At 51.4% G+C, this 12,529-nt stretch overlaps 1 protein-coding gene across 1 annotated transcript; it reads right to left on the bottom strand.

Moving 5' to 3' along the window:
* Positions 1-612: 612 nt before the first annotated feature.
* Mex3b (mex-3 RNA binding family member B) lies at positions 613-4,819 on the bottom strand. Its single transcript, XM_003475739.5, has 2 exons — positions 4,166-4,819; positions 613-3,431 (listed from the first exon to the last, which is right to left on the bottom strand). The coding sequence occupies exons 1-2, from the start codon at positions 4,452-4,454 to the stop codon at positions 1,984-1,986; spliced, it is 1,737 nt and encodes a 578-aa protein (XP_003475787.2). The 5' UTR covers positions 4,455-4,819; the 3' UTR covers positions 613-1,983.
* Positions 4,820-12,529: the final 7,710 nt, after the last annotated feature.

The raw sequence follows: 12,529 nt of genomic DNA, 5'->3' as shown, positions 1-12,529 counted from the left end.
CCCAGCTGTCCCCAGAAAGCCACCCTGGACAGAAACTCACCATGGAACAGAGACACTTATGTAGCAGGCACAGGGCCTTAGACATCCTGTGCTCTCAGGGACCCAGCCTGGTACTTTCCCGAACCCCACCTGGGCACCTTGGGCTCTTCCTCATTGAAACTGATTTTTGGTATCACTTTAAATACTTCAGTGTTTTATTTTCTTAATGTTTTAGGCAAAATTAAACAGGTTTTGGGGGACTGACAACTGAAATCTGTCCTTTGAAGATTTCCATTTCCTTTCTTTCTAATTTTAAACAAAAGCAATTTTCTGGGCCCCCTGAAACATCACAGGCCATATGCACTGTGTTTACTATGTCTAATGGAGACGTAGGCATGAGCCAGTAGATAATCGTTAATTTTTTTAAATACTGTTTTCCACAATCAGCCATCCAAAAAAAAAAAAAAAAACCACACACACACTTTTCTCTGTTGAAAGCCCCATATGTTGATAAAATACTTAAATAGTATGTCTGAAAGCTACATATTTCAATCTATCACTTCAAAGTGATTCTCTACATAGTTAGATTCCAAAGGGCTTTTTAAAAAATCAAGTCACAAATCACACAAGATATATTTTCTTCAATATTTTTATTTATATAGAAATACTTAAAAAATGAAGTAGCACCATTACTTAAGTTTTACCTTTATTATGTAGAACTTTAAATGTCAGAAAAATAAAACTCTTGATACAATTTCAAATCTTGTCTCAGCAAATATAATATTAGTATTTGACCATGAGGTTAAAGGCCCTTTATCATAAAATAAAATATACTTTGTTTTTTAAACTTTGCTCAGTAAAGTACATTTAAGCTCAAGTAACATCACCTACATATACATAAACGAGTGGTAAACAAATGTATTAAAATAGAAATACTAAAACTATAGTGGTGCAACAGAATTTTTGTAACTTGCACTGGATTCTATTTATACAAATGTTAGAAAGCATTAACAGTTCCTTTTGACGTGTTTATACATTTCCGTTTTTTGTAATAATATAGAATAAAATATGCTTTATATCACTGAATAGAAAATATGCTGGGTGAAGCAGATCTAGAAGATTTGTCTGAACCTATAAAATCTCCATCCCAACAGAATACTGCTCAAAACGTTACACATTTTATGGTTTGTAATTCCGTCACAACTGTGTGATTATTAAAATAATACAGTGTTCTTTGCCATAAGGCCATACTAAAATAAAAAGATTTAACCCAGCTACAAAAAAGTTCACTGAACTTAAATTAAAATACTTGTAAACATCTTTGCAATATGAAATATAATTTTTCAAGTCAAAAAAGAATAAAATACTTCAATCTGTATTAATGCAATTTCTCTTTAAAACTTTTAAAGGTTTTTAATATATAAGAGATATGTTACAGTTTCTTTAATAAAGCTGCAGTATCCTGGTTTCACAGGAACTCCTGGCCCTTCCACGAACATTCAAAAAGGATGCACTTGTGTTCCACACTGAGCATCAGAGGAATCCACTCATGGAGGGGAACACACAAGACAGTCCACACATCCCATAGCACTATTCCCATCCTCTCCATCATCATCATCATTGTTCGTCTCTTCCTACTTTAAGAAAATGGAAAACTTGTGGGGTTCTCTTCTTTTGGAAGCTTCCTATTAAGTACAGTGTAAAAACTATCATCACTAGAATGTTGCCGTTCCTATTATTTATAGAGCATGCATTTCGGGTGGTTCATATTTCCCAGGCTACAGTACTCTCCATGTAGATAAGCTGGCAAGTTCCTTTGTTTCAAAACTATATTTTAAAACTGAGTGGATACTACAGCTTCCCAAGCTCCTGTCGGATCTCAGAGTGTGGAGTGGGTGAGGAGGGGACAGTAGGGCATCCGGAGGCCCGCCGGCAGGCGCTGGGGAAGAGGCCCAAGAAGAAGGGACCAGGTCCCCGCGCACAGAGCACGCTGGTGCAGCAGCCTCAGGAGAAGATGCGGATGGCCTGCGTGACCGCAGCGTGGCAGACCGGGCACTCGGGCTCACTCTTCTCACAGATGCGGTTGGCACACTCCATGCAAAAAAGGTTATGGCCACAGGGCACCAGCGCGGCAATCACTTCGCTCTCGAAGCACACTGAGCAGTCGCGGCTGCCCTTCCTCCGCAGCCCAGATGAAGAGGAGGAAGAGCTGGAGGAGGAGCTGGAAGACGAAGAGGAACCCGACGTGTCCGAGGACTGCAGACCAGGCAGCTGTGTCCCCAGCCCGTTGGCATACGCGGCGTAGGCCAGACCGCCTCCGCCCGGGTCGCTGCGCACCCGGCGAGCCAGGTGGTGTTCGCCCGCCCCCGGGGCCATGTGCAAGGGTGGAGACAGGCGCGGGCAGCTGGCGCCAGGGTGCAGCCGGCGATGCACTAGAAGCCCCAGGTTGGCGTTGGAGGGCACGCTGGCGCCACCCCCAGGGAAGACCACAGAGGACGAAGAGGCGGACGAGGACGCGGAGGAGCAGGAGGACGACACCGGGGCTGCAGAGCCACCTCCTGGGGACCGCTCGAACTGGGCCCAAAGAAGGGGCGCGCCAGGCGGGGGCGCGGGTGCCGGGTCAAAGGTGGGCTGCAGCTCCGGGCAGCCGTCGGGAGATGGCGCTGGGGCATCCCCAGCTGGGTACGTGTACCCATTGCCGTTATTGTTGTTGTTCCCATTGTGCGCAAAGCTGAGTGCAGGGCTGGGAGGGCTGTAGTCCGCCAGGCGTGGGGTGGCGGTCGCGCTACCGCCGGTCCCCCCACCGAAGTAAGAGTCTGTGGATGCGCTGCCGAGAGAGCTGGAGCTGTCGTTGCGGTAGCTGGAGAAGGGTTTGCGGCCTGGGGTGGGCGTGATGCTGTGGGTGGGCTTGCTCCAGAGGCTGCCAGGGCCGGACCCGCCGGAACCGTGGTGCAGATCGAAGCCCACGTCAGTGCCGTTGGCGTGGAAGTCATTCTCATCGGTTAGTTCGACGATGCCACCGGTGCGCAGGGCAATGTGTGCCTCAATCTCCTCTCGCGCGCGGTCCACATTCTCTGGCATGCCTGTCACCTCAAACACAGGCTCCTTGTCTCGGCTGGGCGTCACGATGTATGTGTGCGTCTGCTGCTGGATGCGTTTAATCGTGGCGCCCTTGGGCCCCACTACAAGCCCCACCACGCGGTAGGGCACTCGCACCTGGATGGTGGTCTGCCCCGGCAGGTTGGGTGGCCCGGGCACTGCACCGTTGAGGGCCGTGTTCTTGTTCCGCGAGGCGCGGATCATGGAGAAGTGCTCCGCTGCAGAAATGATCTCCCTCCGAGCCATGGCCACATCTTCCTTCCTGCCCGTCACAACAAAGACAGGCTCCTCCCCGCGCACTGGGGTCTTGATGTAAGTGTTGGTCTTTGCCCGCAGAGCTTTGATTTTACAACCTGAGTACCAGGGGAAGGAACGGGAAAGAGAGACACGCCCATTATCCCGGGTAACCGCGGAGACCGGGCACCGCGGGACTCGCGACAAGCGGAAAGGGGGCGTCTCCTCGCCGACCGCGGCCGCCCCACCGTTGGACGGCGGGTTCCACCCGCGAGGCGCTCGAGGAACAGCCCATTGGCTCCCTGTCCCTCCCCCGGGGACTGCAGTCGTCCCAAGCCAAGCCCCAGAATCCTAGAAAAGTCACCCCGGAGATGCCGCTGGGACCCGGCTGGGTGCACCAGCTGACTGGAAAACCTCGAGCAGGACTCGGGGAGGCGACCTTAGCCAGGATCGCGAAGCGCGTGGGGCTTGGAGGGGGCGCAGTCCCGGGACCCATTGTTACTGCGCTGCGCTCCATTCCGTTTTGCAGAAATCCAGAATCCTCCTCCCCTTCGATGCTCACTCCTCCTCCTGCGCCCTCCCAAAGGACCGATCAAAGGCCCCCTCCCCCCAACAGCTCCTATTTAAATCACCGTTCCCCAGGTGGGCTGAGTGGGGGGCACCTGGGGAGAAGGCTGTAGTCCCAGCAGAAGAGAGTGCGTCTTGCGTGGCGGCCGCGCGGCTCTCGGAGGCAGCTTGCCTGCACTTTCTTTGTCTGGGGCGCCGGCCCTACCGCGCCTCCTCCTCCTCCCCAGGCCCCCGGCGCCGAAGACCACGACCCCGTGCATCCCCGGCCCCCTTCCCCCGGACCCACCTTGCCGCCCCACGATCTCCGCGACGTGCTCGGAGCTGGGCACTGGCACGCACTCGGTCATGTTCACGCTCTTCTTTCTGGGTTCGCTGTCGTACAGAGACGCGCCCTCGTCGCTGTCCAGACCCAGCAGGGAGAGCTGGTCGAGAGCAAGCTGCAGAGCTCTCTGGTCGTCCAGGGTCTCACCCCCGCCGCTGCTGCCACCACCGCCGCCGCCGCCGCCGCCGCCTCCCCCGCCGCCGTTTCCCCCGCCGCCGTTGCGCTCCAGGTCTGCAAACAGCGAGCTGGGCATCGCGCGGCCGTGCGCGCCGCGCCCCCGCCGGCCCTCGGCTCCCCGGGCGGAGCGAGATGCCGGCACAAAGGCGGCCGGGACGCGGGCGGTCAGGGGCGGGAAGGCCAGCCAGTCGCCGAGGGCGCCGTGGTCCTCTCGGGGCGCTGGCCGTGCGTACCGGCCAGCGGCTGCAGGAGCCCCGCCGGGGTCCCCGCCCAGGTCCGCCGGCAGTTCGGATGGGCGAAAGGCTGGAGAGGTGGCCGCGCGTGGCCCCGAGCGCCCGGCTGGTGGCCACAATGCCAGCGCCCAGCGAGCAGGCGAGCAGCAGCGGCGTTTCTTGAAGGAGCCCCTCCCCGGCTCCGGCACTGCGCCCGCCCTCGCTGCACGCCTCGCCTCGCCTCCTCTCCCGCCCGCCTCTGGACTGAGCTCTGCAGCCAGACGGCTCCGGAGGGTGACGAGGAGGCGCAACGTCACCGGCGGGAGCTGACACTACAATGCTACTGACACTATCGCTGGGGGAGGCGATTGGCGCGCGCCAGGCCGGGGGCGGGCGGAGGCCGCGGGCTGAGCGAGGAGAGCGAGGCCCCCCCCCGTGCCCGCCCCTTCCACGCCCCTCCCCCCGCCGCCGCGGACGCCTCTCTTTGTTGTCTGATGCGGGACAAGCAGGCGCGGGGCGTTCATATGCACCTATCCGCCCGGGACAGCGGCAGTCTCCAAGCTTTCCCCCTTGCCCGCTAGAGAAAAAGAAACGCGCCCAACTCGGATGCCAACGGGTCGGCCCCAAAAGAGCGGTGCTTAGGAAGTCCCGTTAGTGCCCCTAAATAAACCATCAGTGCATCCACAGCCGCCACTAGGAGGAAGCCTGTCACCCACCCGTAAAGGCTGCCCGGCCTGAGGACACGGAAACTGGACCCGCGGTCCAGAGGCGCACGGGTGCAGCCGCTCCAGAGCGGCTGGCACGAGACAAAGGCTCAGTCCGCCCACGCCACTGCCCGCGCGCGCGCCCGCGCCCGCATTTCTGTTCCCTCTGGCGGCACTTGGCCCAGCTGGCCTTAGAGATGCGGATCACAAAGCCAGAGGCCGACTGCGGCGCGATCCAGGCCCGCCAGGCCGCTGGAAAACTCAGGGCGCCAGGGTCCTGCACTCCCCGGGGGTAGGGCCGCGACCCCGCTGGCTGGGACACGCGCACGAGCACCACGGGGACGCCGGCCAGCGTGCCAGCGGGGGGCGCCGGCGTGCGCGCGGGTGCCCGCGCCCCTCCCCGCCCCGCGGCCAGGCATGCGCAGTGCCCTCCGAAGTGGCCCCGCCGGTCTTTGTGCGCTCTTCGGGCGGGGCCGGCACGCTGCGCCCCCTTCCGGCCCTGGCGGGGACAGTCTCCGATAGCTAGCGCCACCCGCGGCCGAGAGGGCGGGGCCGGCCATGGGCTCCTGAGCGTCTTCCTGCGAGCTCGCCCAGCGGTTCTGCGCGCTCCTCTCCTTTGTTCCGGGATTCGACCTGCTGGGCTCATCCCATACCGGGGGCCGGCTGCAGGTCGCGGAGATCGCGAATGTCCTCGTGTGGGACGTGGATGTCCCGGGGCGATCCCGAGGTCGGAAGCAGGTGCTCCCTGTGGGCTCTGCGTGACCATTGAACCCCGGGTGTGCTCTGCAGAACGGGGGAAACAATAGGTGCCCTGCCCGCTCCCCAGGTGCCCTGAGAATTAGCTGAGATAGTTGGGGTGCTCCCTGAGACAAGGACCTCGGTAGGCAGTTCCGCAGACACGCGGCACCTTAGGGAACTGAGGGGACCCAGTCCCAATGCTCGCCTGGAGCTGTCTTGGGGAGGAGGTGCTGATTATTTCCTTAGGGAAGTGAGGCTCAGAAGCCACTTACACTGGTTATTTCCTCAGGATGTGTACCTCATCTGCGTTTGGCATCGTTCTTGAAAGAGAATGGGGGTGGAGGGTTGGCAGGTGGGGGATAGTGCCGAGTCCCTCGTGAAAGCCACCACTTGGAGCGCCGGGAGGGACTGCCTGTATTTTTTGACCCACTTTAAGGATTCCGAGTCATATTAATTTGGCGCTGGGGTGGAGAATGAAGGATGAGGAAAAGGGCGGTGCCCTGCAGACCGCAGGCAAGACGGATAAAGAACACCCGAGGCTGGCTTCCAACGCTGTGTTTTTAGGAATCTAACATCCTCCACTTTGGGGGTCACTGAGACTTCTTTCGGTACTGTTAAGGTTCCCAACTCCAATGATGAGGTGCACAGGTCCTAAGAGGAGTGTGGGAGCCCCGGCACACAGTGTTTGCTTCTGCTGGAGAGCTTGGCCACACTCTTCAGGTCCAAGTCCGTCTCCCCGGGTCTGCTCTGATAGGATTGTAGGTGGGCTAATCCTGCAGTCTGTTCACGGCAGAGGGCCAAATTCTCAGAGCAGCCCCTGGATTTCCCTAGACACAGCATTTCCCCAAATGGCATTTTGATGTCATTCTTTTTCCCCACTGGATGATGGAGTGAGAACCGTGCTTGCGTCTAGCCGCAGACGTTAAGTGTAACCGTAGGTCTTGACCCATATGGAGGATAAGCTGAATTCGACCCTGGGAATGCATGCAAGGCTTCCAGTACTGCAGTTTGCATGATGGCCCTGCAGCTGGGACTGGACTGCACCAGTAAAAACTATAAGAAAGGCCAGACTCATATTCTGCAGGCCCACCTAAGTATGGCGGGTGACAAGTGTCACAGGGTTATGACATCTGACAAATCTGCTTACAGGCTGGTGTCACTCCACACCCACCCTATAGGGAGGTTCTGGCAAGATGCCTGGTGCTAACAAGAGGCCACCCACTGTGACGTGCAAAGCATGGAGCAGATGTAGTGGCTTCACCCACAGCACTTGCTTTCTTTGCATGTATCCAGTTCTACTGACTGGTCAGAGTGTTTGGGGTCACATGAATGCTTCTATAAAACTAACAGCCCTTAGATTTCAATTCTCAATTAACAGCCCTAATCAGTCAAGACATTATGAAACTTGGAAAGCCTAGTTCTGTTTTTAAATAGATAACACACCCTCACCCCAGAGTTTCTGGTTAGAATTTCCCAGGCTCCTGTAGTACCCTGAGTTTAACTACTTTTCCTGATATGAGACAAATTCCCTAAGGATGTCTCAATGTAGCTGCACTGTTTTTTATTAGCACAAGAGAAAAAGCTTATGAAGTTTGATCTGGTAGGAGGATAGAGAATTTCAGTTGTCACAAAATGGAAAAAGGTAGCATTAGCTCACCACAGCCAGTGCAGTTAACAAGAAGCATTGTGTTGGCTTCCAGAGGCTTTGAACTACAGTATTGTGCATACATCTTGCTTAATCTGCAAATGAAATAGCTGGCAAAAGAAAGTAAAATCCTCATGTAAAAACATGCACACTTTTAGCCAACTTCTTTACTATTATTCAGCAAGAGGAAAAAAAAAAACTGTGATACCGAAATGACCAAGGTGTCAAGAGGGGAGGTCTTCCTCTTGAGCCCTGGTCGTGCCCAGTCTCAGCCATGTGGCAGTTAGGTGTCTAAATCCAGGAGCTTCCCTGGTTTTCTGAAAATGTTCCCAGAGGAGGGGATATTCGAGCTGTCCCTGCATGGCTGAGGTCTGAGAATTAACTAAGACTAGTACCCAGCACAGTGTGTGGCACCCAGCAGGGAACTAAAAGTGCTTATTACCCTGGGCATTTGGTGTATGCCTGTCATCCTAGCACTCAGGTAAAGGCAGAAGAATCAGCAAATTCAAGGCCAGCCTGGGCTACATAGGGAGTTCAAGGCCAGCGTGGACTTTACAGCGAGACTATGTCAGCAAAGAACCCCTGAAAAACTTAAATAAATAAACAATATGTTAAGTAAATGAGAGAGCCAAACTGAAAAGCCACGAAGGTATAATTTTCTTAAGTGTGTGTATGAGTAACTTAGTCTCTAGGAAACGTCTCATGACTGCAGCCACAAGGACATGATTATAACATTCATATTCACAGGTAATATCTGTTACACACTTGGAATTCACCAGGCAGTGAACCAGATGGTTTGCAAAAGACTACCCTGCTTAATCCTTATAACTTTACTGAAGAAAGTACTTTCGTTGGTCCCATTTTATAGATGCAGGTAACTTAAGTCATTTGTCAGGCAGGAGCAGATGTAAGCTTATAGCTGGTGACCCCAAACTGCAGGGCCTGGGAGGAGGACCTAGTGATTTGTTTGCAGGACACATGTTTTGGTCACATTTTCAAGGATGCAGTTTTCATCTTTTCCTTCAGGAGGCCCCCTAAGATGTTATAAACTGCGAACCCAGCACCTCTTAGTGCTGTTGAACCCAAGGTCACCCAGCTATTAGTGCACCAGAGCCTGTGGCCCTCACCAAGCAGCCCCTGCTTCTGTCTGAACCCTTGGAGGAAAAAGAAATGTTTCCCACCTTGCTTCTTACCTGGACTGCTCGTGGGTCGGGGACAGCAAAGCTCTGTCTCTGATGTTCTTCTGTTCTCTTTGTATCAACATACGTGTGACATACAACGTGTGCGGCACATGATTTTCTAAAAATATTTTCATACAGGAAATCTTACGTTGAGTGACCACACAAAGAGAATGAATGTGTGCATTCGTGTGTGCGTGTGTGTGTGTTACTAAATAAGCATTAGAAACAGAATGAATAGGTGGAAAGAAATGTGTCCAATTTTAATGACTTCTTCAGTGGGATCACAATTTTATCTTCATTTTGCTTTTCTGGGCCTGTCAAGTTCTAAACATACATCTTTACCCAATTAATTTTTAAACGTAATATACGCTTAGTTTTAAAGATTAAACAGTGCCAAAAAATCTAATAAATGAAAAGGACTCCCCGTCCTATCTTTGCCATAAGTAGAAGCCAATTTAAAAAAAATCTGAAACACATCCTGGTACATATTTGTTTTTATCAAAGCTTTTGGAATTATAAGTGTTGAAGGCAAAAGTTTCATAAATTTTATTAAGTCAGCCTTTACCGTTTTAAACATCACTTAGTTAATAACCTGTGATAGCCCCTCAGCAATAGCAGCAAAGAACAAGTGAAGGGTAAAGTAATTTAAAAATCTCTCGGTTACAGGGAAACCAGAGGAGGCTAGCTCCTTGCTCACACTCCTCAGCAAGGAGGGACTGTGTCTTCTTTCTAAGCAGAGATGAAATAGATCCATGAAATTTGAACATGTTTTGCAACTAAAATCTCTCTTTTCCAAAGTCTTAGGTTGAACCCCTATCTATAAAGTGGCAAAACCAGAGCGGATGGGACCACAGTGTTACTCAGTGACCCGCACTGCAGTCCAGCACTCTGACAGCGAGTGCACTGAAAGCCAGAATAGGAAATGGCCATGCTGGCTCAGCACCCCTCAGTGTGGAGCTGGGGTAAGCGGCGATCAGAGTCCCAGTGCGATAGTTCTGCCTTTGGATTGCGTAAAGGAATCTGAGATTACCCCTGCTAAATGCCTCCTTAGGCACCATGGTTTGGCTCTGGGGCAGAATCATCTCTTCTAAGAGGTTGCTCCAAGAATTGCTCCCTAAATCCACTAGGGGACAGTTAAAGAAGGGATGGTTATGCAGGACTCAAAAGACAGGCAGCCTCCCAGCTTTCTCTCCACTCCCGCTGACCTCACACAGTGTAACATCTGGGGGAGGGATCATCTGTGAGGACAGCGCAGCCTGAGCCAGGAAAAGGGGTGACACTGATAGCAAACGCAATCCCAGAGCAGCGGGCGTCTATCAGGAGGACCTCCATACCACGAAGTAAAACTAAGATGGTAGACAGATGATAGAGAATGTTCTGCCATAAAACTTAAGTCACAAGGAGGAACATGAATGCAGCTTGAGACCATAATTGAAATACATCAGACACACAGGTTAAATATGGCATGGCGTCTCTTATATAAGAAACCCAACGTGTAAATAATTTAAAGAGCAAAATAAAAGGTACACAGTGTGAAACGGGAAGATAGCTCTTTTGCAAATGGGAAGGGGGTCAAGAGATGGAGCGGGATGGTAGGAGAAGGAAAGAGAATGGAAAAGAATTAAGAAACGTCATGTGTGTGTACCAACCTCTCATAAGGGATGTGATCATTGTGTACTGCAAACATGGAGTAATAAAAAAGAAGGAAAGAAACCACCCTGGCTCAGTGTGCACACTGGAGCCTCTCTCCTCCCTGCACAGCTCACCCACAGGTACACGTTAGTGAGTAACTAGGCACACTCAACATTTTGGGAAGAGTTGGAACTAGGATTGGAATCCAGTGACTCCAGCTGGCCTTCTGAAATAGGGATGTGTTCAGAAAAAGAGAGCCAGAATTGTGCTGAGAGACAAGCCTATGACGAGGGAAATAACTCAAGGGACCTATACCCTTGAGACAAGAGCTTCTAATATGTATTCCTCAGAGGTGACAATGAGGGTGTGGGGACAATTAGGGTAGAGCGCCTCGTAGTCAAAAGCGCTTAGTGAAGACAAGTTTAAAACAGCCCTACTTGGCAAAGGACACAGTACACAAGCAAAGACACTGACATCTCTCCAGTATTTAAAGGACCATTCAATGAGAGTAGTCCTTGAAACTCTACAGAGCAGGTGAGGCTTGATGCTTTGGGGAGACAACACTGGAACAGGGCAAGAGACTCACCACCTCACAGCCACGCACACACACACACACACACACACACACACACACACACACTCACTCCCCATCCGGAGATACCTACGGGTCTGTGCACTCTTTGGATAGATGGGTGAATTTTATGAGTGTGACATTGTGAGTTTTCCTCAGTGGTCTCTTGACATTCAGCTGGTCGACCGTGAGCTTTGCTTTTCTCACCTGTAAAATGCAGGAATAACTGGCCTCCTGTGGACAAATGACTACTGTGGGTGCTTCCTTCCAGCCAGTAGATGGCCTAGTGGGATAAGGGCTTTCTTTGATAGACAGTGGTGTGCGAAAAAATTTAAAACTCTCTCATCTTGCTCAGTGCTTTCACTATATCACCACACCTTCTGTGTTCTCATAATATTTTTTAAACAGCAAAAAATACTTTTATTCTCTAAGAGATTTTCATGTTTAACATCAGCAAAAGTCAAGATGCTGACTAATGAAATACCACCATGACAGTCTCAGAAGTAACTCTGAACTGCCTCTGAACACAAAAGCATGAAACACCAAATAAATAAAGCAAATACCAAAGTCAGCACTAATAGATTCAAGGAAAATGCACCCTACCCTGAAGGGTGATTGATGCTCAGGTAGGACCGGATTCACTTTACTCCCTGGAGCAAGACTGACTTCTGGGTTCCACAGTTTCTGGACCTGCTGGTAGGGATGACCTTGAGCAACTGTCTCCTCGTCCGGTACCCAGTTTCCTTCTCTGTCAAACAGGGGTGCCTGGCTCACTGCTGATATCAGAAGTGATGCTCACCTAACTGGTTAGAATTTTGCAAAAGAAAACAGGGCACCTTTGTATCCTGCCATATTTTACTGTGCTGAGCAGCTGCAGGAATGCAAGTAACAGATACTGGCCTCTAGGGAGAGCTGGGTCCTCAAAATATACTTAAGGTTGAGGACTAAATCAAACCTACCATGTGACAAAGGTAGAAACTCATATGAATGGGGGAAAAGATTCCTTTGAAAACAATAGAAATAACTGGGTTTCAAGAAACTATACATAAGGTTGGGTTTTTTAACCTCATGATGTATACCCAGACAAATTCTAGGTGGATTAAGGAGTTAACCTTCAAAAATGAACTCAAGGAACTGAACAGAAATGTAGGTGACTGCTTCTATAACTCTGAAGTAGGGGAAGGTCTTCCAAGCATGAGCATAGGGGCAGAAATCACCCAAGGAAATATCTAGAGAAAGTAACCAGAACCTCTAGAGGACTCTAGAGAACTATGCAGCAGCCTCCCACCCCCAGTCTGGTGTACATAACCCCGTGAGCAGTAGTCACATTGAGAGGTACACAAGTGGTTCTCTTTGAGTTAAATACCACATGCAGACTTTCTTCCTTTAAGGATCCAGTTGTTTTCTTGCAACTGAGTCATTAAATGAATTGGTCACAAATAAAGGATTGGTCAAAGGAAACGCCAGC

Source organism: Cavia porcellus, unplaced genomic scaffold (genome assembly GCF_034190915.1).
Source record: "Cavia porcellus strain 051 isolate PalLab524CR breed Dunkin Hartley unplaced genomic scaffold, mCavPor4.1 scaffold_6, whole genome shotgun sequence".
Taxonomy (NCBI): Eukaryota; Metazoa; Chordata; class Mammalia; order Rodentia; family Caviidae; genus Cavia; species Cavia porcellus.
The sequence above is the reverse complement of the archived record's forward strand: the minus strand, read 5'-3'. Positions and strand labels throughout refer to the sequence as shown.

What these genes read in the sequence shown, in the direction of transcription:
- Mex3b (XM_003475739.5), bottom strand. Translation starts at nt 4,454, where the DNA reads ATGCCCAGCTCGCTGTTTGCAGACCTGGAGCGCAACGGCGGCGGGGGA. An exon ending in GGAGATCGTGGGGCGGCAAG is followed by an intron (nt 3,432 to 4,165) that starts GTGGGTCCGGGG and finishes CCTGGTACTCAG; the next exon opens with GTTGTAAAATCAAAGCTCTG.